This window comes from Lindgomyces ingoldianus, assembly GCF_010093535.1.
Source record: "Lindgomyces ingoldianus strain ATCC 200398 unplaced genomic scaffold BDR25scaffold_6, whole genome shotgun sequence".
In the NCBI taxonomy this organism is placed as follows: domain Eukaryota; kingdom Fungi; phylum Ascomycota; class Dothideomycetes; order Pleosporales; family Lindgomycetaceae; genus Lindgomyces; species Lindgomyces ingoldianus.
In genome coordinates this window covers 1,686,538-1,712,176 of record NW_022985167.1, presented here as the reverse complement: position 1 = coordinate 1,712,176, position 25,639 = coordinate 1,686,538, and the positions used below count along the sequence as shown (strand labels likewise).

Sequence of the window (25,639 nt, the reverse complement as noted above, 5' to 3'; positions counted from 1 at the left end):
ATGTTTGGTATACCGCATCTGTTGGTTAGATATGTATCTTGGTACTTATCTACGCCATAATCCTTGGACCCACATGCATCTACATGTAGTTTCTTACTGAGTATCCACCTTTGACACAACTAAGCATCACTTTCGTCCTCCTTCATCTCCTTATTGTACTGTTGTAAGAGCATCTGTATAGATGGGCAAGCAGGCCATCCTTAGTTATGGCACCAATGCACCGCCACGACCTCATTCATGCGTCCCTTCTGTGGCTAGCCATTTAGTGACTTAGAGGATGGATTTAGTTCCACTTGCATGGTATGGAGCTGGGCTTGAATTAGTCAGTGCGCAAGGCGATTAACTGAAGCGGATATAAACCCCCTCCTAGTTGCAATGGAATTGTGACAAGTTATTGTATTTAGCATGGCTAACAGTCTTCTTATTACTGCCATTATTTGATTTTTATTTTTATTCTTATTAGACTGACGCTCAGCGCCTTATCACCTACTGCGACCATTCAGCTCTTAGGCAAAGACAGCACTACCGACAAGCAGGCTAAATGAAAGATCTAGATAAGACCTGGCATCTAAGAGGCATCCTATACCGCTGATAAATATTATTTATGCAAGCTAAACCCTTGCTAATTCAGCTTGTGCATTCCTTTTAGCTGTCGCCATTCCTTACCCTGCTGCCTTGAGTGGATGCTACGTGGACGATGTGATTGCAGTGCAGCATGCCCGGTTGTGCGCACATAAGCCGGAACACGTCTCAAATCCAGTCTCTGAAAAGAAAAATGGGCCAGAACCGCCCTCCCATAAATGTGCTCAGGCACGTCACAATGGGTAACCTGCGCTTAACGTAGCACCACCTCAAACTCAAACGGCTCTGTTAGGAGGCTATACTTGTCCAACGTTCTTGGTCCGCAACTGCCACTACCCAACCCATGATGCTGCCAATCCAACCTCAAGACCACTTCTTCTCTTTTAAACTTTCTCAATTCGTATGGATGTCCCACATTCGCCACATCATACATCCTATAGTGCGAAGCCTGGAAGTCGAAGCTCTTCAATTCACGGCCAGTACTCGAGAGTTCTGCGAATTGAACAAACAAGGAGGAACCCCCATTCTCGAGCTTCAATCAGCGAGTATCGGTGCGGTTGGAGCTCTCTTGCGGGACTTCGTACTCAGTCCATAGTTCCTCGATACTGGAAACTTTGTATGTGCCGATCAGCTGCGAAAGCTTGCTGTCACGGTAGCATTCTCCAGGCCCACGACCAAACCATTGGACTTGCTGCCATTCTTTCGGCATTTCCATAACGAATCCAATACGTGGGAGGGTACGGGGTAGATTCTGGCCTTGCGGGGTGCCGGTTGCGTGGACAGTCAAAGACCCGTCCGCTAGGAAATGATACGCTAAGACGCAGTCGATAGACCATGAAAAGACCGGAGGTGCAACTCGCTGGTGTACGGTTATGGTGAACTCGCTGCTGCTAGCCTGCGACCATTCAACTTTTCGAGTCGAGACTTTTGCAAGGTGGAGAAGCTTGTCCTTCCAGTCCCAGCCATCTTGTGGAATGTCGTTGTCAGTTGGAGCACGGAAGAAGTTGATCTCTGGTGACTTCGAGACAAGCTCCTTTGAGTCCTTGACCCAGGATGTGAGATTGCCGTGCAGAGTATTGAATGTCCACGCCGAGTTTCCGCCTTTGATTTGAAGAGAATTCAGAGTAGAAAAAAGGACTTGTACTTCCGGCCCGGCAGAAGAAGGAGCTTTCCGAAGGGGATCTAGTCCAGTAAGTGAAATTTGGGCCGTCGAAACCTCGAAACCAGCTTCCAAGAAAGGTGTGGCATCGCTTAAGCGGAACGAGAAGTTGACAAGCGTCTCACCTCTTATATCCGATAAATTGGGCATCTCAAGCTCAAAAGTTTGCCCCGGATCCACGCCAGGCGGTAGTTCAATGGAGCCTGAATCGGTACGCTCTGGGTCAGAGGCAATGGTCCACTCACATTTGAGGTGATTCAGCGCTATGAAATCGTAACGGTTGACAAACTTGGCCTTGTTCGAGATCACCTCGAGAAACTGTACCGGTTCAATTGCTTTCTTATATTCGATCAAGCCAGGATTTGGTGTGTGGTCCGAATTCACTAGTCCGTCCATCACGAAAGTCCCGTCATGAGGAATCTCACCGAAATCGCCTCCGTAGGCAAAGTATTGATCTTTTGTCTCCTTGTCTTGCGTCAGGAGGCCATGGTTAGCCCATTCCCAAGCAAAGCCCCCCTGAAGTTTGGGATACGTGTAGAATGCATCGATGTATTCCTTGATATTACCCGGACCGTTGCCCATTGCATGGACCTGTGGCATTTAGTCGCTCCTATACGAGAGCGGAGGGACGAGTGAAGGGCTTACGAATTCACATAGCACTAATGGCTTTTTTTTGCTGTCATCTTTCCCGAACTTTACAATCTCGTTAACAGGTGGATACATTCGCGAAAACATATCTACTGTCTCGGCACAAATGTCCGCTTCATAGTGAACAGGCCTACTGTCGTCGAAAGTTTTAATCCATTCATACATCGCCGTAAAATTCCGGCCAAAGAATGCTTCATTTCCAAGACTCCACACAATGATGGAAGGATGTAGTTGATCTCGCTTCACGAGATGCTGTGCTCTGTCGACATACGCGTGGGTCCAATCAGGATTGTCAGTGGTCCACTTTGCGGCCGCCCTTCTGGTAAGGACCTGGCGTTGGCGAAAAGGCATTTTACGGTCTTCAGCAGATAGCGCACTGTCTGCAATCGACTCGAAACCATGGCACTCTAAGTCGGCTTCATCCATAACCCAGAATCCCATCTCATCAGCCAGGTCGTACAGTCGTGGATCATTGAGTTGATGAGATGTGCGAATAGCATTAATGTTGTGACGTTTCATGTTTATAAGGTCCTGTTTGAGGAATTCTATGGGCACAGCGCGACCAAATTTGGGATGGTGTTCGTGGCGATTTACCCCGCGGAATACGATGCGTTTTCCATTGACTTTAATCAGTCCGTCTATCATTTGTACCTGACGGAAGCCGATGCGATGCGAAACATACTGCTCGGAGTTGACAGACACAACTAGGTGGTACAAGTACGGAGATTCAGCAGTCCATTTGGTCGGGTTTTTGATCGGGAACGAGATATTAAGGAACGGTTCGTTCGAGAACTCGGTGAATACTCTAGCAACAGTCTGGCGTTCAGCGTTGAGAAGCTTGACCCTGAGGTTGCCGGATCCTGTTAAGCTAACCTTTACCATGAGCTCGGCATCACGGTATTCCCAGTCAAAGAAAGTTTGGACATAGAGGTCTTCAATCCTTGACTCTCGGGGAAAGCTAATTAAAAATACGTCACGGAAGCTAGCATCGTCAGTCATAAGACATAGCCAATATGACTAGGATAGTCTCACATGCCACTCAGCCACCACTGATCCTAGAGATTGTTAGCACTGGGGGAAGAGCTGTATGAGACACTTACCTGATCCTCTATGTACGTTCCGTCGCAAAGTTGATACACTCTCACGGCCACCGTATTTTCTCCTTGCTCGTCAACAAGATGGGTCACATCAAACTCATCGGGATTTCTGCTCCCCTGGGAGTAGCCGACTTCCTTACCATTCACCCAGACATGAAATGAAGAGTCTACCCCTTCGAATCGAAGGCGAATCTGAGACCCCTTCATCTCCTGAGGGATGGTAAACTTCCTCACATACGACCCAGTCTCATTTTCGGTAAATGAAACATTTGGAGGGTCGACCGGGATATGAAAGTGGACGTTTGTATAATGAGGCCCCTTGCCGAAGCCTTGGAGTTGCCACATGCCAGGCACGGCGATATCGCTCCATGATGTAGTGTCAAACGATGGGGCTTGAAAGCCTTCGGGGGCTTCAAATGGTGAGAGTGAATGCTGGAATTTCCACGCTCCTGACAAACAGAGGGACTTTGCTTTCCCAGCATCGTAAGTGAGGGCATCCGATTCAGAGGGAAAGACGTTAAAGTATGCTCGCGGTGGAAGTGTGTTTTTATGAAGAACATTGAGATTATTCCAATCAGGTACTGCAGCCGGATGGACACCAGAAACAGCAGCCATCTGAAACCAATTGATGAAGTTAATTGAGAGCTAGAGGTTGAGATCTTTCCCTTTCTCTCAGAAAGTTGTCCACTCACTATATCAAGTAGGAGCTCGAAGTTGGCCTCGCCACGTCAGTAGAAGGGATAGCATAGAGGAGAAAATCGGGCATGCTGAACGGTCTTATTGAAACGCCGAAATGTACGTTGTTTGGCTTGAGGGAGGGTGGAGGTCGGGTCAATTATGCTGCGGCGGGGATCCCTGCAAACTCTCGGCAACCATGCCCAAGTCGGCTTCACGTGCTTGGGTGGCCTTAGCCTCCACGCTTTCTCCACGAAACTCCTCACAATGTTGAGCCGCGTCTATAGAACTGAACTTATGTCTCTGTAAACTACCAAAAGTCCCCTCCATCGACTCATGGGAGACTATTTAGCTTCACACGCGAGATTCGAATGGCCGCATCCTGTATTGAAGTGCACCCCCACCAGTCCACTCGGGGACTCGATCCGCCACTGCTTTCGATCTACCCTTCAGAATTCTCGCAGGAAGTATGAATCCGGTATTTAAAAGCTCGCCATAGCAGCCTGTTCTTGAAAACAGGTTGCGTCGCTCAATGCCAGGCTGGCTTGAGCCAATTATTGCCATCTGGAAAGATATCCTCGGAAGAATTACTTACGCCTCGGAGTGCTCCCAATGGAGTTCAAAGCCTTGATTGCAAAGAGTGCGTACCCTAGTCAGGGATATAAGTTCACCTAAGTCCCGACCCTGCAGTGACCGAACAATAGGAGACTGCTTTTACCCCATCCATCTTCTACTATCTTTCGGTGCATTAGTTTGGGTTGTGCATTGGCTCTGAACCTCTTTCAACATGGGGAAGGAGGACAATAACTATGCCAAGCAGCAGCTAATTGTTGTTAACGACGTGCACAAGCCCAGCTATGCTATTCGAACGAATGTGGCGTCGGTCGCCTTGGGTAGGTACGATTTCCAAGTATAAATCTCTGGAATGAAATGATGAAATGTCATTCATTATTTGCGTATTCGCGCCTGCCACCAAGAGTTGACAGGGGGTTCCGAATTTCCTGAGGCTGTAGTTGGAATGGACGAGGGTTTTAGGAGGTCTTAGAACTCTGCTATACTTCCGGCCTTGCCACGTTCCGTTCCATGTACCATCCTTTACTCTCGCACTTTACACTGAAGACACTAATTCATTATAGCCGCCGCCATCGAGGCATAGAAGCCTAAGCCGCTCTCTCCGAACATGCTCAAGCTTTATGCAATCATGGGCATTGGCTACCTGGTGTCAACCATGAACGGCTTCGATAATTCAGTGATGGGTTAAATCAACGCCATGACCACTTACCAGAAGACCTTTGGCCTCTACGGAGAGGGATCCACCACTGGCATTATATTTATAATCTACAAACTCGGCCGGATTGCTGCATTTCCATTTTGTGGTTTCTTTGCTGATGGCTATGGACGTCGTGTGTGCATCTTTGTGGGATGTCTGCTAATTCTTGTTGGAACAGCTGTGCAAGCTAGTGCCCGCGGAATGGGCCAGTTCATTGGTGGGGGGTTCGTGCTCGGGTGTGGAGCATCCATTGCTTCCGCTGCTGGACCTGCATACACGGTAGAGCTTGCTCATCCGGCATATCGGGGAACTATGGCGAGAATGTATAACAGCTTCTGGTGGCTAGGGAATATCTTGGCTGGGTGGACCACCGTACGTTGTTTTAACTCATCGATTTGATGGATTTTCTCTAACATGTCTAGTACGGCACAAACCTCCACCTGGAGTCGTCATCTTGGGCTTGGCGTCTCCCCTCCGTTGTTTTGGCCCTTGTGTTGTTCTTCCCCGAATCACCTCGCTGGCTAATTTCGAAAGACCGACACGAAGAAGCTATCGTAGTCTTGGCAAAGTACCACGGCGATGACAATCCCGAAGCACCCATCGTCCAACTCCAGGTCCGCGAGATCTGCGATGACTTCGCTGTCACCCATAACGAAAATCCCTGGTGGGACTTCCGCGAGCTTGGAAACACCAAAGCTGCACGATACCGACTTGCAATGGTTATCGCGATGGCCGTTTATGGTCAGTGGTCGGGAAATAACGTTGTTTCGTACTCTATGCCAGCTATGATTAAGAACGCAGAGATTACGGATACAAATAGGCAACTTCTCATCAACGCCATCAATCCCATTTTCAGTATGCTTGGTGCGATCAACGGAGCCACCCTTCTAGATAAACTTGGGAGACGAAAGATGTTGATGGGTGGTCTTATTGGCGGCCTCTTTTCATACTGTCTTCTCACTGCCTTCACGGCAACGGCCAAACCGTCGAATGACCTTGCGTACGGAACTATTGTGTCTATCTATCTCTTTGGGATTTTCTTCGCCTGGGGCTGGACGCCGCTACAGACTCTGTACGCCATTGAATGTCTCGAGAACCCCACACGAGCCAAAGGATCTAGGCTGAATTTCCTGTTCTTGAATGTTGCTATGGTGATTAATACGTATGGTATCTCAATTGGTATTGAGAAGATTGGGTGGAAGCTGTATCTGGTGTATATCGCTTGGATATGTGTTGAGATTTCCGCTATTTACTGGTAAGTGACTTCCACGTAGAGGTGGCCTCGAGAGTTTTCGGGATGTGATTATGCGGTCTAGGTTCTTTGTGGAGATAGCTGGTAAAACGCCAGAAGAACTGAGAGAGATCTTTGAGGCCCCAAATCCACGTAAAGCGTCTAATAAGCGCATTAAAATAGAGATGGATGAGCGGGGACAAGTTCTTCATGTTGAGGATCGCGGGGTTTGAATTGTGTTGGAAATGGGTTCTCCTATAGTCTTGCACATGGCTGCTTTGTATTAGAAACAAGGAAGAGTCCTATTGAATTCTCATTAGAGGAACTTAGCCTACCGGGGCATGCCATTTGTGTCACTTCCGAATTAGGAAACCTGTTCATATGGGCTTATCAACTCGTGGAGTTCGTCACGCTCACCACGAAACTCGGACGCGAACTAGGCAGCGGAACTAAAAGGGCTATTCTGACTTTAAACCCCATCAATTGACGCCTGTTGCTTCCATCCTGTCTAAACTATTTACCCATGTCAAAGCCACAAAGACGCTAGCCACCAAGCACCCAGGAATTGCCCAGCGACCAAGCTGGAGAAGTACAATTATATTACAATTACCGTCTCTAATCAATACACTAGTCTTGTTCCCGAGATATCCACCTAGGGCGGCAAACCTCACTACTTACCAAACCTCCATCCACGCAACCCTGTCTTTGCTTTCTCTTCCTGTCTCTCGCACGGCTCTCTTCCTTCTAAAACATCCCGACCGTCGAGCACACCACTACATTGCTCCCACTCCGGCTCTATGAAATGAAATCGCATCGGAGATTTAAGCTCGTTCCATCCAAGGTTCTCTGGCATCCTTCTTGTATTGCCATATCCGAATCGGGATTCTGTACCCGGTATCAGTTCGCTAGTCTGAATATGATATGGCGAGTTCCTCCGGTGCCTGTTATTTCTCCTCTGCGTCGATTTTTGAGAAAGCGATGATATAGGAAGTGGAGGAGGAGTGCGGGGGAACAGATATGATGGTGTTATGAGCGGAGAGGCCGGAGCGTCGGGCTCGATATATGAAAGCGGCGGGACGGGTGGAATATTAAGGGGTGGGTCGTGTATGGTGTCGAAAGTTGGCTTGCCGGGTGTTGGTGGGCGGGGAGCACGCCATTGAAAGTTGTGCGGGTTCGGGATTGGGATTGTGAGGGTTGAAGGGTGGGTGCGGGTTGATGGGTAGTGCTGGCTCATTTGGCTGTGGTTGATTTGGTGCCGGTTTTCGGGTTGGGGTCGGGAGGAACGTGGCATAGGGTGATTCTGGATGAGGTGGTAGTTTGTTTAGCTGGCACACTGCTGTTTTGTCGTTGGCGATTTCGGTTGGGCTCGAAAAGACAACGATGGACGGAAAATATCTTCAATACCTCGAGCGATGAGATTGCCTCCCTCAAATAGCTTTTTGCATTTTTCACACTTATCGCCTACCTTCCCCTGGCAATGTATTAGCAGACACATCATTCTTGCGCAAGTGCCAAGTCGCGTGAGCCAATGACGGAATACGAGGTGCGGATGTGCATCCGGTGAACGGTGCGCGGACGCCTGCCTTGCCAAATGAGCCGAGATTTGTTTTGTTTCGTCGTAGGGCTGCGATGGCGCCTGTGCATTGGGCACCATGGAGTTAGGGCTTCGCGACCTCAAACGATGGGTGAACGCAACAGTAAGATGGGATGACTACGTTTCAAGTGATGTGGAGGGAGTCCTGTATCATGTTTCATCACAGAGTTCCAAGGCTGATCAAACACATGACGTTATTAGTCGGATTGGGGTAGCGCATTCCAAATGGTTTAGAGAGAGTACAGGAGAAAATATCGTGGATGAAAAAGGACAGTAGAATCTTGGAAGTACGGATTGACTGGAGAGAGTATATACGAGGGCTAAGAGCGACGGATGCCGTGATAGTGGTTCATAATAATTCAGAGGTAAAAGGTAACCAGGAAGAAAAAGGAAGGTCGAATGCAGAAAGAAAGACAACTCACGTGATCTTTGAGGAGATCTTAGGTAACAAATTTTATTGCTTAGCATTGCTCACCTCCAGACCGACACGCATTTCACGTCTCATCAACCACCACTCATCCTGATCTTTAAGTTGTCGCATGTAGCAACGGCCCCATGCTGTGTGCAGATAAGGCAATGTCCAATAATATCGTTCTTTCACCACTATTTACCTGTTCAGGCAGTTCGCAAGACTTGCCGCCCAGCAAGCTTCTTTCCGCCCCCCCTGGTGGCAGCCAAGTCCCGCCGAGGCTGGCATGGCATTTCTTGAAGAAGGCAGACACCATATCGATGGCGCAGAAAACAGCTTCGCATCAACCGGATTTCCCTCTATCCTCTTCAAGCTTCAATTTCCGCCCCAGCAACCGGGTATCACCACTCTGGCGTGTCACATCCACCCCGCCGGTCGGAGCTCCACTCGCCAAGACACTCCGCCACGCATGCCAATGCCCCCCAGATCCCACGATAGGGAGGTCCAAGAGCCGTCTAAGAGCCGCCGTGGCGCTAAAAATGAGTGATTGACCAGAGGAACCTCTTAGGCCCTATTTGGCAAACAGGAATTGCCGACATATCCACGGTGCAGCCAACCAGGACTCTCTTTCAATCCGTCAATCAACTGCCAGCCCGCTCAGAGGACACGCCGAAGCTGTGCCAAGCTGTTGTCCGTACCCTTTTGGATGCCGCCAGTCGGGCGCGCCGCGAGATCTGTAGAGATAGATTGAACCCCTCCGCTGATCACCTCCGTCTATTTAAGAACCCTTTCGTCCCAGAGTCCTGGTTTACCTTGTCTTATCTCTTCGTCTTCCAAGAGACCACCTCGCTACACCATGGATGACAAGTACGTCCTTCCTGAGGAGAAGGTTGGCATCACGTCTCCTCCCCACCGTGATCCCCATGAGCAGGGCCAATGGCGCGAGACTGAGGATTTCTGGACTAGAAATGGCCTGAACATCAAGTCCTTCCAACGGCGTGAGGTTGGCCCCAAGATCGTGGAGCTGGACAAATCTATGAAGACTCGCCATTTGCATATGATTGCTATTGGTGGCTCTATTGGAGCTGGTTTCTTCGTCGGTTCAGGCAGTGCTCTCAGTCGTGGAGTAAGAATCCCAGAATTAGTCTCACGTCACGCGCTCACACTTTTCAGGGACCTGGAACACTACTGATTGATTTTCTCATCATGGGTGTCATGATTTTCAATGTCGGTATGTGTGATTTTGTGGAACCCCTAACTTGTGTATGTGGTATTAAGAAGCTTCATAGTATACGCTCTCGGTGAACTCGCCGTCATGTATCCAATCTCGGGTGGCTTCTACACATACTCCACCCGATTTATCGATCCCTCTTGGGGTTTTGCCATGGGGTGGAACTACGTCTTCCAATGGGCTATCGTCTTGCCGCTCGAGTTGACTGTCGCTGGTTTCACGGTCGAGTATTGGCAGGCAGGAGTGAACGTTGGTGTTTGGATCACCATCTTCTACCTATTCATCATCATCATCAACGTGTTCGGAACCCTAGGATACGCCGAAGAAGAATTTTGGTCGTCCATGCTCAAACTCTCTGCTACTGTCATATTCATGATTATCGCGTTTGTCCTCGTTCTTGGCGGCGGACCTTCCTCCGGCAGATATGATGAGTACTGGGGGGCGCGCCTATGGTACGATCCGGGGGCATTTAACAATGGATTCAAGGGTTTCTGTTCGGTTTTTGTCACTGCCGCCTTTGCATTCTCTGGAACTGAGCTTGTTGGCTTGGCCGCAGCTGAGACGAAGAATCCTCTCAAGTCTCTGCCTGGTGCTATTCGACAAGTTTTCTGGCGAATTACATTGTGAGCACCACCTTCTCATCCCCGAGCCCACAACGTACCATTCGCCTCCTCAGGTGCAACTAACATTTGAACAGGTTTTATGTCCTCGGCCTCTTCTTCGTTGGTCTGCTCATCCGATACGATGACGACAACCTTCTTGGTGCAAACCCCTATGTCAACGTCAATGCGTCTCCATTCGTGCTTGTTGGAAAGTACGCCGGCCTTAAAGGTTTCGACAGTTTTATGAACGTGGTCATCCTGGTCTCCGTCATCTCCATTGGTGTCTCTGGAGTATATGGTGGGTCACGTACTCTTACCGCTCTCGGCGAACAAGGATACGCACCCAAGTTCTTTACCTACATTGATCGCTCTGGGCGGCCCCTATGGTCTGTTCTCGCTATCCTAATCTTTGGCGCTCTCGCATATGTCAACTTAGACGCCGATGGCCCGACAGTCTTTGACTGGCTTTTGGCTCTGTCAGGTCTTGCTGCTTTGTTCACTTGGGGCTCCATATGCCTTGCCCATATCCGATTCCGCAAGGCTTGGGCATATCATGGGCATACTCTTGACGAAATCCCCTTCAAAGCGGTTGGTAGTGTCTATGGATCCTGGCTTGGCCTTTTCATCATTTTCCTTGTGCTTTGCGCCCAGGTTCGTCTCCAAGATATAGGTCATCTATACCATTACTAATTCTGCCACAGTTTTATACCGCTCTCTCCCCCATTGGTGAAGATATCGGCACCGCAGAAGGTTTCTTCAAATCTTACCTCGCCCTCCCCGTTGTAATATTCTTCTGGCTTTGCGGCTATCTTTGGAAGCGCCAGGCTTGGTTGAGAACATCCAATATTGACGTTGATTCTGGTAGGAGAGAGCTCGACTGGGACTACATCAATGCTCAGAGGGCGGAGATGGCGACTTGGCCTGCTTGGAGGAGAATCTCTGCCGTTATATTCTAATATCTTCATTCAAGTGTCATCGTGTGCAAGAATGAGTATCGGGAGCATGACGGCAGCTAAGACGCGTCATAGCTGTACTTGTAGAAGATACCTAGTGCTTTTTATGAAAACTGCTTGTTCGCTTCCTGTGTTTGCTTAATACAGAACCTGATAGATTAATCTAGCTATCACATTTTCCTATTCCACCCGTCATCATTTTCAATTGCTTTTCCCTTTCTATACAATCAATCCGATACTCTCGCTTTCCGTCCACCTCACTCCACAGGATCAACCTCCGAAATCCTCGGTGCGTCGCCCACAAGCTCTGCCTCAATCATCTTTCTCCCGCCTATATGTCCCAACTGCCTTTCCGAGTCATGTCCAGAACCCCCCGTTCTTATTACTTCCCCTTGATGCCTTTTCCCGACATTCTTCTCCAACGAAGCAAGAAGCCGCATTTGAGTACCTTCGCTTTGCTATCTCGCAGACTGCTTTGCTGAGTTTCTCCTCACGGTTACGACACGCTTCTTCCATGAGCGAATCTCTATAAACAAAAAGATCTTCTTGCTCTGTCTTATTTCCTAACTGTTCCCTTGAATTTCGGTTAGAATTCAAGACCGTAAACGGATTCTCAAACACAAAAGTAAACTGCGCAAGATTCATCCCCTGAAACGGTGGTGGCAACTCCGTGTAGAGCTGTTCCGCCGAGGGAATCAACAGCCCACGGTTCCTTCCCTTCATCGGTTTTGCATAAGGAAGTGTTATATTTGGCTTTTGATAGACATGTAGTCGAAGGGTGAGGGGCTAATAAGCCATTGTCCTAAGAGAAATACGATGAAGGTAAGGAGGAGGATTCAGAATTCGCGTTGGATTCTGCGTTCATAGTGGATGAGGGTACGGTTTTGGGATTTTAGGGTAATATTGGCGTATTCGAGTTCCAGGTCAGGCGAGGGAGATGGCGGAGAGCCGATGGCGTGGTTGACGGAGGGATATCGGGTCATTTTCGAAGGGTGATGGGTCGAAAGTAACTTTTAAAGGGTTTGCGCTATTTGAGTTGGGGATGCAGGCTGTTTTTATTATGACGCGGCTTTGTTTCCAGAAACGATGCGTTGATCCCATGGCCGCAATCGTCGGTGATTCGTCTTTCTTTGTTGCCTCGAAGTCAAACCTTATACCTGAGCTTCGTTACATATCTGTTGACACACTTAAGTAAATTACAGACCGATCTAAAGCACTAGACCTCAGTTCTAGACCAATCTGTAATTTGGTAACCTGAATGGTACCTAGGTAGGATAGTCATGCGGCTCAATCCTCACTTCAGGCGCTATCTGTCGGGAGTATCTACTGAGCGCTTATGATTTTGGAACCATGCATTTGTATGATACTAAGCATTGACTGCTTTGATAACCCTCGGGCTTTTTGATCCGCACCTAATTTATGATACTTACGGAAGCTTCACTCAAGCGAGATTGTTCAGCCGCATACGAAAATACCATCAGCGCAAAGAACATGAGTCAATTTCTATATAACATTGGTTTATACGAAAGCGGTGTTCGCATTGAAGTTGCAGGAATCATGCATGTGGAATACATTTTTGCTGTGACCCACTCTCAACCCTTGCCCGACACCGAGCCCTCCAATTTGCACCTTGATCTATAAGAGGTTAGCTCCGTCACATGATTGACCGAGGAGACCTCTTAATTGTACGATGGAAATTTCCACTCAGCCATATTTCTCAATCGCTTTGCGCACCGTTCGCCACAGTGGATGTAGCCCAGCCTAATATATTCCCGTGGGAGATTGCTTCCCGGTCTCGCTCCGACCGACTCTTTGGAGGCTCACTTCAAAGTTCACTTGGTGCCGTACCACTCATCTCACATTAGAGCTTCCTGATTTTCCGACGGAGTCTGAAACTTCTGATATTGGTGCCAGCCCCCTGTCGGAATATTCCATCCTGTTGAACCCCATTTTGCCGCACGTGAAAGCGCGCCTTAGTCCAGACCAGACTTGGCAACAAACAAGTTAACTTAATAACTTAACTTAATTAACTTAATTAACAGCTATTAATTAAGTTAATTAGCTAGGCAAAATTTACTAAGTTAATTAAGTAAATTATGCCTACTTAATTAACTTAATTAACAGACTTAAATCCCCTAGATCCCTAGAGATTTACTGTAGAATACAGGATCCTCTAGTGCGTGGGAGGTAGGAGTAGTAAATCTAGGATAAGGCAATTTAGAGTTAACAGAGATAAAAGTTATAATAGTTGCCTAATAGAGCTTAGCGCTGTATATCTAAGATTCTTTAACTTCTGCCTATCTAACCTACTAACTTACACTAACTCTCTTACCCTACTAACGCCCCTCTCTATTAATATAACGTCCCCTAATTATCTAGAGGGTATAAATAGTGCCCTATCTTATGTCTTTAGCTAGCAGCTTAAAAGCGCAGCTTTATAAACCCCCCCTAATAAGGGCGCTACTAATATAGCTACTAACACGCTGTTAGAGCTTAACATTAATAAAAGCTCTATAAAAGGGACCCCCTCTACAACTAACTAAGACAAAGATAATAACAACACATATAATAGCATTAATTAGACGCGTCTACTTAATTATTATAAGCTAGCTTGTACAGCAAAGTGTAGTTAAAAGAGCTAGGTTTAGCAGTACAGCTATTGCCTATAGCACTACAAGCAGCTGTCACGGTATCCTCCCCAGATCCCAGACATAACCGTATTAGACGTGTACTAGAGTATTATTAGTGCACGTCTAACATAAACACAACATAACACAGACATAAACTTAAGCATAAACTGCTTTAACACTAACTAAACCTAGAATAAGCTTAATTTATACTTAAAGCACTTAGACTTTTAAGCTAAGTATTTAATTACTAATTTCCTTTTAAACTTTTCTATTCTTTACATAACATCTTATACTTACTATAATACCTTACATAGTAATTAAACTAGACCTCTGTAAAGCTCTATAACCTTACTTATGCATAATTATAACATTATGTTATGTTAAAATTTTAGCTAAGAATAGCTTCTAAATTTAATCTAATAAGCTTAGTACTTACACAACTTTAAGCTATTAAAGTAAGCTAAAAAGCTTTTTAAAAAGCACTTACTTTATAAAAAAGCTACTACATTATAAGCTTTAAAGCTTTTTAAAAAGACTTTAAAGAATAGCTTTATATTATTAAGTAGTCTATTTCTACTTTAACTTTTATTATAGTAGTAAGAACTAAGAACTTACTAGCCTTAAAGCTTACTTAGAAGTCTAAAGATAGCTTAACTCTTTTCTACCTAACACTGCCTATAACTTATAACTTTTTTAACTTAGTAATAAAATCTAACTAACTTCTTAATCCTCTACTGTTTAATAGAAAATAAAAAGACCTACCTTTCTTTCTATATAAGCTTTAATATAAACTTAAAAAAAATATAAACTAATTTCTCTTTAAACACTTCTAGTTACTATATGCTTACTTTTAACTTAACTATAATATAACAGCCTTAATTAACTTACTAATAAATAAAGATATTATTAACTTAGATTAATTTATAGTGTTTTTATAAGTAACTTATAAAAACCTAAATAAAAAGTTAACAGCTTTAAGTTACCTAAACACTTTATAATAAAAAAAAAAGCTTTACTTTACACTTTACTAAGTTCTGCTAACTTACATTTAATATAGGCCTAAATAAGATAAGTCTAATTATAGCCTTACATAACTTCCTCTTAACTAAACTGTAACATGCTATAGTAGAAGAACCCCTTTTAAACAACCTTAATATGTATGCAAACCTAATTACTACTTATAATAATAATATAAAGTTTCTCTTTATATAAGCTCTAATACACCTCTAAACTAGCGCAGTTATAAATAAAGACCTTAATATAATAAAAATTAATTTAAATTATGCTCTAGTTAGTTCTAAAAAGTGTAAAAATTATAAAAAGAAAAATTAATACTTTAAGTGTAGTAAGCATAGTTATATCTTTTAAAACTGCTTTATTCTTTTTTCTTAAGTTTATGTAAGTAGCACTACTAGCACTTATTAAAAATTTTTACTATTTTAATTTTATTTTTATAAGGGCTCTAACTTATATTTAAGCTTTAATTTCTCTTACTACTCTTAACATAGCTGCAGCTATAGCAGTAGAAGCCTGTAAAAAGGCTTGTTCTAGAGCTAAGTTGCCCTCTAGAACTAATTTAACACTAGATTTTTACTAACTTATAGGCTAAGTCCTCTACTAATAACTAAAAGTACTAAGTTAATATTTTTATATATTTATAATAAAAAACTATATTAGCTTTAATATAAGCTCTTATTAACTTAGAAGTAAATAGCATAGGTTACATTAATAAAAAACTAGCATATAAACTAAATCTTTAATTAACACTACTTACCTAAATAATTTACCTAACTAAATTTAATAAAAAATAACTTAAAAAAGGTTTTATTTTTTGTACTATAACTATTATAATTACCTACTAATACTATAAAGAGTAGATTAAGCTCTATATAATAAACATAGAATATTATAACCTAATTCTAGAACAACTATAGCTATATTAGCATAAGGTTACCTTTAATTACTAAGAGTAAGTTCTAAACTTTAACTTTTTTTAATGCTAAAATATATGCTTACACTTACACCTAAACAACACCTAAATAGCACTTAATATAAAAGGTCTCTAAACTTACTTTTTAATAACTTAAAAAAGAACTACCTAAGTAAGGCTAATAAGCTAGGCCTTTTACTAAAATAAGCTATATAAAATAATTTAATAACTGCTTAAACCTAAAGAAGAGAAAGCTTTTAAAAAACTTTTACTTACCTAATTTAAACATAAACTAGGACTTAAACAGTAGATAGACATCTACTATATAAGACCTGCTTTATTTATAACTCTAGCTTAATAACTAGATTATAAAATCTACATAGTTATAATTTCTAATATAAACTAAGCTTTAGCTTTTTAAAAACACACTAACTTAAAAATAATAGTCCTTTAAAACTACTATAACTTATTACATGTCTTTTTTTAAGACAAGTCTAATAAGCTTTTAATATAATGTTTATATAATTACTAAATAACTTTTAAGCCTAGTAAACAACCTAGTTATAGGCTACTATATAGAATGTTACTAAATAAATTAAAAGTGCTCTAAAAATACTTTAATAAGAACCTAAAAAAAGAGTTTATTTAAGCTAGCTTCTTACTAGTAGTGTTACTTATACTATTTATAAAAAAACCTAGAGGTAGGCTTTAATTCTATGTTAACTACTAAAGACTAAACACTATTACTATTAAAAACTAATACTTAATTTTTTTTTTATAGAAAACTCTAAGCTAACTAAGTAAAGCAAAGTATTTTATAAAGTTAAATATTATTACTGCCTTTAATAAGCTAAGAATAGTAAAAAGTAATAAGTAGCTAACAGTGTTTTAGACCTAATATAGACTATTTAAGTACCTAGTAATGCCCTTTAGCTTAGCTAACATGCCTAGTACTTTTTAATATTTTATAAACAACTTACTTTAACCCTACCTAGACGTGTTCTACACTATATATATTAATAATATTCTAATCTATAGTAATAGCCTTTTAGAGTATAAATAGCATATACGCCTAGTGCTAAAGGCTATAGAAAAAGCAGGTCTATAACTTAATATAAATAAATGCAAGTTTTACTAATTAAAGGTTATATATTTAGAATATGTAATCTTTACAGATAGCATCTAAATAGACCTTATTAAAGTTTAGACTATGCTAGATTAGTAATACTTAAAGAACATAAAAGATATTTAAGCCTTTATAAAATTTACTAACTTTTACTAATAATTTATTAATAACTTTTTGCAGCTAGTAAGCTTTATAATTACACTTACTAAAAAAAAAGTTTAATTTAACTTTAACTTAAATTACTAATAGTTCTTTAACTAGCTAAAAAAAGCCTTTACTAAAGCTTTAATACTCTGCTACTTTAACTTTAAACTACTAATACTTATAGAAGCTAATGCCTTAGACTATGTAGTAGTAGAAGTTTTTTTCTAGACTAAGCTAAACAGGACTATTAAGCCTATTATATACTTTTTAAAAAGAATAAGTCCTGTAGAAGGTAATTATAAGATTTATAATAAAAAATTACTTACTATAGTATACTACTTTAAATAATAGCAACTTAAACTAGAAGGTGCAGCGCATCTAATATAAGTCCTATTTAACTATAAGAACTTATAGTACTTTATAACTATAAAATAACTTAGCTACTAATAAGCCTATTAGTTTAAATACCTGTCTTATTTTAATTTTAAGATTACTTATTATTCTAGTTAAAATAAAAGAAAACTAGATGCCTTTATAAAGTAATCCTAAAACATCTTTGCTTAAAAAAAAGTGTAAAAGGTTTAATACTAAACTCTACTTTAACTTAAGCTATTTTTAGACCTTAACTTAAACAAAATAAATTAAATAATTAATTAAATTATTACTAATAAGTATTTAAATAATAAATTTATCTAAGAAACTTTAAACCTGCTCTAAAATAGCGCTAGTTAGTTAAAGAAAGTAACACTAGCTAACTATAAAAACTAAAATAGTAAGCTATATTACTATAACTAACTTATAATCTCTAATTCTAATAAACTAAGAATTAAACTACTCTAAATTATACATAACTTGCCTGTTAAAGGACACCTAGGCAGAGAAAAGACTTTTAACCTACTACAGAGAGAGTACTACTAGCCCTGCATGTTCTATACTGTACGCTAATACATATTATGTTGCTATACTTACTATAAAGTAAAGGCCTTTTAAAAAAGGTATAATAGCCTACTTAAACTACTTCTAATCTTTAAATAAGCTTAGAAAGACATATTAATTAATTTTATTATAAACCTACTTTTATCTAAAAAGTACATAAATATTATAGTAGTTGTTAATTACTTAACTAAGTATTAACACTTAATACTATGTTCTTTTATAACTGCCTCTAATATAGCCTAGTTATTCTACTAATACATATAGGTTTACTATAGCCTGCCTAACACAATTATATTAGACAGAGGTACACAGTTTGTCTTAGCTTTTTAGGACAAACTTTATAAATAGCTCTAAATTGTCCTCTATCTATCTACAGCTTTTTACTTAAAGACTAACAGCTAAACTAAAAATATAAACACTATAATAAAATAAGTCTTATAAGTGTACACAAACTACTAGTAAAATAACTAGGTAAAATAGTTAGCTATAGCATAGTTTAAAGCTAATAACATAACATTTAAATTAATATAAGTATCTTTGTTCTTAGTAAACTACAGATACTACCTCTAAATAAGATTTAAACTACTTATAAATACCCTCTAACTAACTTATTAATTTATATAAGTAATAGATGTAAATAGACTTATTAATAAAATCTAAAATATATTTAAATATATTTATAAAAAGCTTACATAGGCTTAAGCTTTTTAATAAGAGTACATAAACTAATTCTAAACCTCTGCCCTTGTGTATGTAGCTAGTAAGAAGGTCTAGCTAGACGCTAGAAATATCTAAATAAACTAATAATTAAAAAAACTTAATTAAAAGAACTTTAGCCTTTTTATAGTAGCCTATATAGTCTTATTGCACACTTACTAATTAATCCTACCTAACAGCATAAAGATACACCCTGTGTTCTATGTATTATTGCTGCGCTAAGTAGCTTCTAAATTTAACTATCTACTTAGACAGCTAAACCTACTACCTAAACTTATTATTATAAACAACAAACTAGAATATGTTGTAAAAGATGTTAAATAAATCTAGTTTAATAAAAAAAAATATATCTATAAATACTTTATAAAATAGACTAGATATAACAAACTGTTATAAGAACTTGCAGAAGCTCTATAAGAGAACTCTATAGTAACTTAATTCTACGCTTAATACCTATCTAAACTAAACCTATACTCTAATAAAGACAACCTAATGCTAGAACTACTAATGTAAAGGATTCCCTTCCTAATAAGGGGGGGGGGGGTACTGTTATAGTATCCTCTCTAGATCCTAGACATAACTATATTAGACGTGTACTAAAGTATTATTAGTGCACGTCTAACATAAACATAACATAATATAGACATAAACTTAAGCATAAACTGCTTTAACACTAACTAAACTTAGAATAGGCTTAATTTATACCTAAAGTGCTTAGACTTTTAAGCTAAGTATTTAATTACTAATTTCCTTCTAAACTTTTCTATTCCTTACACAACGTCTTGTACCTACTATAATACCTCACGTAGTAATTAAACTAGACCTCTGTGAAGCTCTATAACCTTACTCGTGCACAATCGTGACAGCAGCAGCGCCTGTACTAGCTCTGCTACTATTGCTACTATTATAAGCACCCTAATAGGTTCTATTAAGCAGATCTATTAACTATGTTAATTATGCACTATCTTGCTAAGCGTAAGGCTAGCCACAGTGTTAATAAGAATAGCTAAAAATCTACTTCCTGCGTTACAACGCCCACCTCCTAGCAGTCCTCCCTGCTTGCCTACATTTACTATAAAGGCCTTAAAGTATCTTAAGGTGTTACTAACCTTATTATAAAAAGCTTCTTACGCTTACGCTTTTTATAATTAGTGCTTAACTAGGTAGTAGCTAATAACTAGGCACTCTTAGTAATTAAGAGCGCTGCTTTTTAAGCTATGTTAAAGCAGGCTAACCTGCTAGCTAAGGCAGAGCTCTAGAGGTCCCACAATACGCTACAAGCTTATATAATTGCAGAGTACAAGTTGTACATGCCTGCTATTATTAATTATCTTTATAACGTGTAATTAGTAATCTACGTCTCCTTTAATAACTAGATGTTAATAGGTAGTAAATAGGTGTTAATAGGTATCTGCGTCTACTATCTTAATTATAATAGTACGCCTTATAATTACGTCTTAGGCCTGCCCTTATTAATAGGCTAACATGTAGGCGTTAATATTGCTACTGTTATTAACGCTACACTTAAGAGCTTTAAGATCTTTACTTATAACTTAGGTTACTTTATCTTTAATAACACTATAAATAATAACTTTATAATTAACGCCTTAGCTATTAAATATAACTTTAACGCTTACTATTAACACTTATGCTGCGCCTGCTATATAATTAACTTTACTACCTAGCAAATTATTTTTAGTAAAGATTATAAAGCATTTAATAACATAAAAAAGCATCTTAACAAAGAAAAGGCGTTCCTTAATAAGTAGTGTTATGCTAGCCCTCTAGGTGTTTTAATTAATGTTATTACTTTTATCTGCACTTTACAAGCTTAACAGCTTTTTAAATAGTGCTAGACAACTTATAATGCTTAATTAGAGGGCAATTGTAAGGTTAAAACACTAAAAATTATTAAGCTAGTAAAGATAAAGTAAAATAGCTATTATAATTACTTTACACATACACTTAAGCTTTATATGCCTTTTAATAATTATATTAACTATAAGCTTATAAAGTTTTGTTACTAAGGCACTTATTAACACTTTTAATTACTTAATTTTAAGAAGTGTTAGTTTATTAAAGAAGACAGCCTTACTGCTAAAGACTAAGTAATAATTATAAAGTACTAATAGATCTTTTAGCTCTTTAAAGAAGCTACTACCTGCATAGAGGGCAGGGGTGTAGCTAGCACGTTAGGCGCTATTTAGAAGGTCCTTTTTACGCTTAATTAGCTTATAACAACACTTAATAAAATGCTTATTTAGTATAATAACATTAACTTTAATAATATTAACACTTTAAAGAATTATGTCTAAGCTACTTATAATATAGCTTATAGTAAGATTATTAATTATCTACATAAGTTAAAAAACACTCTAGTGTATTACACTACTTACTATCTCTACCTACGCATAAAAGGTTACATAGATAAGGTCTAAATAGTGCTTCTTAATTATAATAAGAAGCTTTATAAAAGGCCTTATATATATAAAGGCTAGCTAGACAATTACTATGTTAGCTTTTAATACTTATAGTTAGAGTTTAAAGATGCTACCTCTTTTATTAGTACTCTAAAGCCTCTGCTAAAAAAGGCATGTACTAGGCTAGCCTTAAGCTAGTTAGAGTTTATAAGAGCTGCCCTATAAAGTAATAACACTTGTCTAGCCTATTATTATAATAAGTTTAAGCACTAGATAATTAAGCTACTTATGCCTAAAAACTTTTTATTTACACGTAACCTAATTATTTATTAGATAAGAAAAGCTAATAACTACCTTATCTTATTACACTTTACCTTTACAATTTTAAGCATCTTTGTAGTAGCTACTAATTATAAGAGGACGTTCTTAGAGCTTAGTAATCTATTAGAGATAAAATGTCTTTGCAGCAAAGCAGACCTCCTCTCTGCTCTCTAGAGTCTTTATAGCTAGAAGCGCCTTAGCTTAAAGCCTATAATAAGATTATAAAGTCTACGTAGTAAGACTATTTCTTCTAAAGAGCTAGAGACAATCTATAAGATCTACAACACTTAATTTACTACACTATACGCTGTACGCTGTTGTTGTACTATAGGAACTAGTTTTATACAGTACACTTATTAATTAAGTTAATTAAGTTAACAAGTTAAGCCTTATTTTGCCTATTAAGTTAATTAAGTTAAACAAAAGACACTAGATCTGTTAATTAAACAAGCAATTCACCCCAACTTGATTGACTTAATTGTTGACATCTCTGGTCCAGACCTTACACTAGCGCTTAATTTACCCAGTTTGGTTCTCATCACCTAATTCAATACTGAGTTCTTGGAATTGACTTCATCTACTTAGATTACTCAATTGACCTTGGCTCTATCCTCAGTCTGCCATGCGCAGTCTTTCAACCCGTATCTCCCCACTCCCTCGAGATGAACCAATCCGTAATGGAGCTCGTGAATATTGCCAGAACATAACCTTATCGAAAGCGTTCAAGAGGCAGGTCCGTCTGGGCCTTTATCTACTCCTCGAGCTCCATCGTGGTACACAACAGCCGCAACCCTAAGGACAATGCGATGGAATATCTTTCCGTCCGAAAGTATTCATAATGGCCAGAGTTCTATTCACATTCCAAGGTCATCGCTGAAGAGATCGACTTAGCCGCGATTCGAGAAAATTGTGGCATATTGGATTTGTCCGGCCACAGTGTACATCATGACAACGAATACTACGAAGAGAACTCTAGCTAGGAAGGCAGATATCTCGGTCCGAAATAAGAATTCAGCTATATCAGGAACTGCTCATAAGCACATATTCCTGCCACTAAGAGACATACCAACGACGCAAGTTCTGGCCCACTTTTAAAAGGCTCACGAAGAGAGGGTTGGGCATTTTTGGTTACGAATGCCCGAGGTCATCATTCTCAACAAACAACAGTTTTCATAAACACTTCTACATTTACGGATCTGCCCCAGCGTTGACATGAATCAGCTTTTTAAAATCAAAAGCAGAAAAATTCCTCATATTGAGACAATACGGCTCACTCACCATGGCCCCCTGAAAGACAAAGAGAGTCAAAGACTTCCACATGATGGCCCCTGCCACCCAACTCCAAAAGCCCGATTCTGATCAGCGCTGTAGTCAGATGGAACAAGCATGGCATCCACTGGGCTGCCGAATCCACCCGCAACATCCCCATTATTTAAGATCTTGTGCTCTTTACAGTGCCACTCCCAACTGATCGGCTCGATCCCTAAATAAGCAAGTGAAGGATTTTTTGATGTTCGTGTGCAAAATTCTTATACCAGATACTCCAAAGCGCACAGCAAGTCTGATCATTACATTCAGGCGTATGCAGGAACCCACGATGTCGGGATGATTCGGCTGTCTATCCGGATCTGGAAAAGTCCGAATGCCGAAGTCGGCTTGAGGATATCGGATGCCGATGGCGTGCGTTTGTTCAGTGACTCAGCAAGCCGAAGTGAAGGATCATCGATTCAATCTGGGCGAGTGGCTTCGATTTCCTTCTGTACATAAATTTGTTGGTGTAGGCCACTGTTTGAAAGTCCTCCCCACACCTGGCATGGCTTCCGCATACTCCCCAGAACAGATATCCACCTACTTGAAACACATCAAACTCCCGCAAAAGTACCATGCTGAGAACCAGGCGTCGTATCCGCATAATCTTGCATTTCTCGCAGCTCTGCACGTCCACACTATATCAACGATTCCCTACGAGAACCTCTCCATACATTATTCTTCGAATCGCAAGATCTCGCTTGATCCACAGCATCTATTCCAGAAGATTGTCGGCGGTGGGCGCGGACGTGGAGGATATTGCATGGAAAACAGCATCCTCTTTAACCATATTCTGAGGGGTCTTGGCTTCGAGGTGTATACTGCTGGTGTGAGGGTTCGCCTTCGGGAGAACGGTGTACCGAGCGGCACCTATATTGGCTGGTTCGTATCTCCTTGTTATTTGAAAGCCACTAGCCACATCTAACCTTGTCACAGGGTGCACATCGTAAATATAGTCACTCTACCTTGCGGTGCAAAATACATGCTTGATGTTGGTTTTGGTGGTGATGGTGCAATAAACCCTGTCCCTCTCATCCCCGGACACGTGGTACCCAATATTGGTCAGCAAGACGTCCGCCTCATTCGCGACCACATCCCACAACAAGTGGATAAATCTGAGAAGACAAAACTCTGGATCTATCAGTATCGGAATGGGAACAACAAAGCATGGAACTCCTTCTATGCGTTTCCGGAGGTTGAATTCCTGGAGGAGGACTTCAAGGTCATGAACTGGTATACCGGTAACTCGCCAATGTCTTTTCAGACGTATACCATCTTGATTGTGAAGTTCTTGCGCCGGCTAAAGGACGATTCTGGAGAGGAAGAGGTATATGGGAAGCGGATGCTGGTCAATGGGACTGTAAAAGAGAATCTTGGGGGAAGCACTAAGGTTGTAGAGGAGTGCCAGACGGAGAATGAAAGGGTGCAGGCATTGAGGAAGTGGTTCGGGATCACGTTGACAGAGGAAGAGAAGCGAAGCATTGTTGGACATTGCACGGAGCTTAAGGTCCCGATCCTTAATGGAATGCCTAAAGGCAATGGTGGGACTTGATAGAGGGTATTCTGGAAAGATGCATCACAATCTCGCAACAAAGCCAGTGCAACCCTGGCGCGGTTCGCCTGACACCACGTCGCACTGCGAAGACGATAAATTCGCGCCGAGACGTTTATTCCTCCAACTACTCGTTTCCATCTACACTTTCCACCTCTTCTCCTCCATGCGTTTTCATCCACGCATTCATCAACCCTCATCTCACTCCGTGGGAAAGTGAAAGAGAGAACTGTGCCACTACTATAGCGATTCCAATCGCCGCAAGAAGGCTCGGAAGTCAACAAACGCTGTTTTGATGATAATTTCAGGATCCACGCGTCGCCTTCAGTTTATTGAAACACGCTCACTGTGGTCCATTCGCCTAAATCCAATTCTCTCTCAAATAGCAGATTTCGGCCTTTCATGACGGGCTCCCCTGCTCAGCGATATCGGAACTACTAGGCTCTAACGATGTGATCCGCTAGAACTTAGAGGGCGGAGCGCAAGGGCCTTGCTGCGTTTCTTTGAGCTCTTGAGCTGTGCGTGTGGTGCTACTGCATAGATTCTGATTGCCATAACTCGATGTAAGCATATAGACGCGGTGCCCCGTCGCATTTCTGATTGGTTTCAATATTAAACACATTACAGATCGCAGGAACTCAAAAAAAAAAAAGTGATCCTACTGCCGTCCACCATACCCTGGTTTGCTCCAGGGGTTGTTCGAAAATGTTCGTCTCAGGAGGATCTATCCGATAAACTGTCGTTGCTAGAGGAGATCTCGGAAGAAATTTCATGGTCTTCTTTTGATACACGTTCTGGGAAGACGGTCTCACACTCTTGTGGTGATAACGCCGGTCCTTTTTGTGAGAAATTATGAGATTGGGCCGATATTGAGTTTATCTATTCAGAATGAATGCTAATGATATGTTTCATTATAATGGGGACCTGACTTTGCTCCTGGGGTGTACGTATTAACTCGTTTTACTTCGAAATTTCCCTTACTTATCGTATGTTCTTCATGGCCCTTTTTCAATTGATTCCTAGGCTAATTTCGGTATGTTTGGGCTGTCTTCTGTAGAGGCCTGGTCGGACGCTGGGGCAAAGGATGTTGTGGTGGAAGGTCTT

General features: G+C 41.0%; 6 protein-coding genes across 6 annotated transcripts; 4 read left to right on the top strand and 2 right to left on the bottom strand.

Moving 5' to 3' along the window:
* Positions 1-835: 835 nt before the first annotated feature.
* Positions 836-4,272, bottom strand: BDR25DRAFT_384390 (uncharacterized protein; the record flags this gene model as incomplete). The annotated part of the gene is made up of 5 exons (XM_033697869.1): positions 3,490-4,272; positions 3,422-3,444; positions 2,387-3,371; positions 1,160-2,332; positions 836-1,114 (listed from the first exon to the last, which is right to left on the bottom strand). Exons 1-5 carry the CDS (start codon positions 4,099-4,101, stop codon positions 836-838), a joined length of 3,072 nt encoding a protein of 1,023 aa, XP_033551795.1. The 5' UTR covers positions 4,102-4,272.
* A 676-nt stretch (positions 4,273-4,948) lies between these two features.
* On the top strand, positions 4,949-6,895 carry BDR25DRAFT_384384 (general substrate transporter; the record flags this gene model as incomplete). Its single annotated transcript, XM_033697868.1, has 5 exons — positions 4,949-5,071; positions 5,318-5,410; positions 5,447-5,803; positions 5,854-6,686; positions 6,748-6,895. The coding sequence occupies 5 exons, from the start codon at positions 4,949-4,951 to the stop codon at positions 6,893-6,895; spliced, it is 1,554 nt and encodes a 517-aa protein (XP_033551794.1).
* Positions 6,896-7,099: 204 nt separating this feature from the next.
* Positions 7,100-8,133, bottom strand: BDR25DRAFT_113162 (uncharacterized protein). The gene has a single exon (XM_033683609.1). The coding sequence runs from the start codon at positions 7,951-7,953 to the stop codon at positions 7,333-7,335; it is 621 nt and encodes a 206-aa protein (XP_033551793.1). The 5' UTR covers positions 7,954-8,133; the 3' UTR covers positions 7,100-7,332.
* Positions 8,134-9,521: 1,388 nt separating this feature from the next.
* Positions 9,522-11,454, top strand: BDR25DRAFT_215445 (amino-acid permease inda1; the record flags this gene model as incomplete). The annotated part of the gene is made up of 5 exons (XM_033684841.1): positions 9,522-9,791; positions 9,839-9,896; positions 9,955-10,519; positions 10,594-11,149; positions 11,200-11,454. 5 exons carry the CDS (start codon positions 9,522-9,524, stop codon positions 11,452-11,454), a joined length of 1,704 nt encoding a protein of 567 aa, XP_033551792.1.
* An 8,964-nt stretch (positions 11,455-20,418) lies between these two features.
* BDR25DRAFT_214912 (uncharacterized protein) lies at positions 20,419-20,577 on the top strand (the record flags this gene model as incomplete). Its single annotated transcript, XM_033684819.1, has 1 exon — positions 20,419-20,577. A coding segment is annotated over one exon (159 nt), but the record flags the coding sequence as incomplete, so codon positions are not given.
* A 2,911-nt stretch (positions 20,578-23,488) lies between these two features.
* Positions 23,489-24,535, top strand: BDR25DRAFT_214988 (arylamine N-acetyltransferase 4; the record flags this gene model as incomplete). Its single annotated transcript, XM_033684821.1, has 2 exons — positions 23,489-23,865; positions 23,920-24,535. 2 exons carry the CDS (start codon positions 23,489-23,491, stop codon positions 24,533-24,535), a joined length of 993 nt encoding a protein of 330 aa, XP_033551790.1.
* Positions 24,536-25,639: the final 1,104 nt, after the last annotated feature.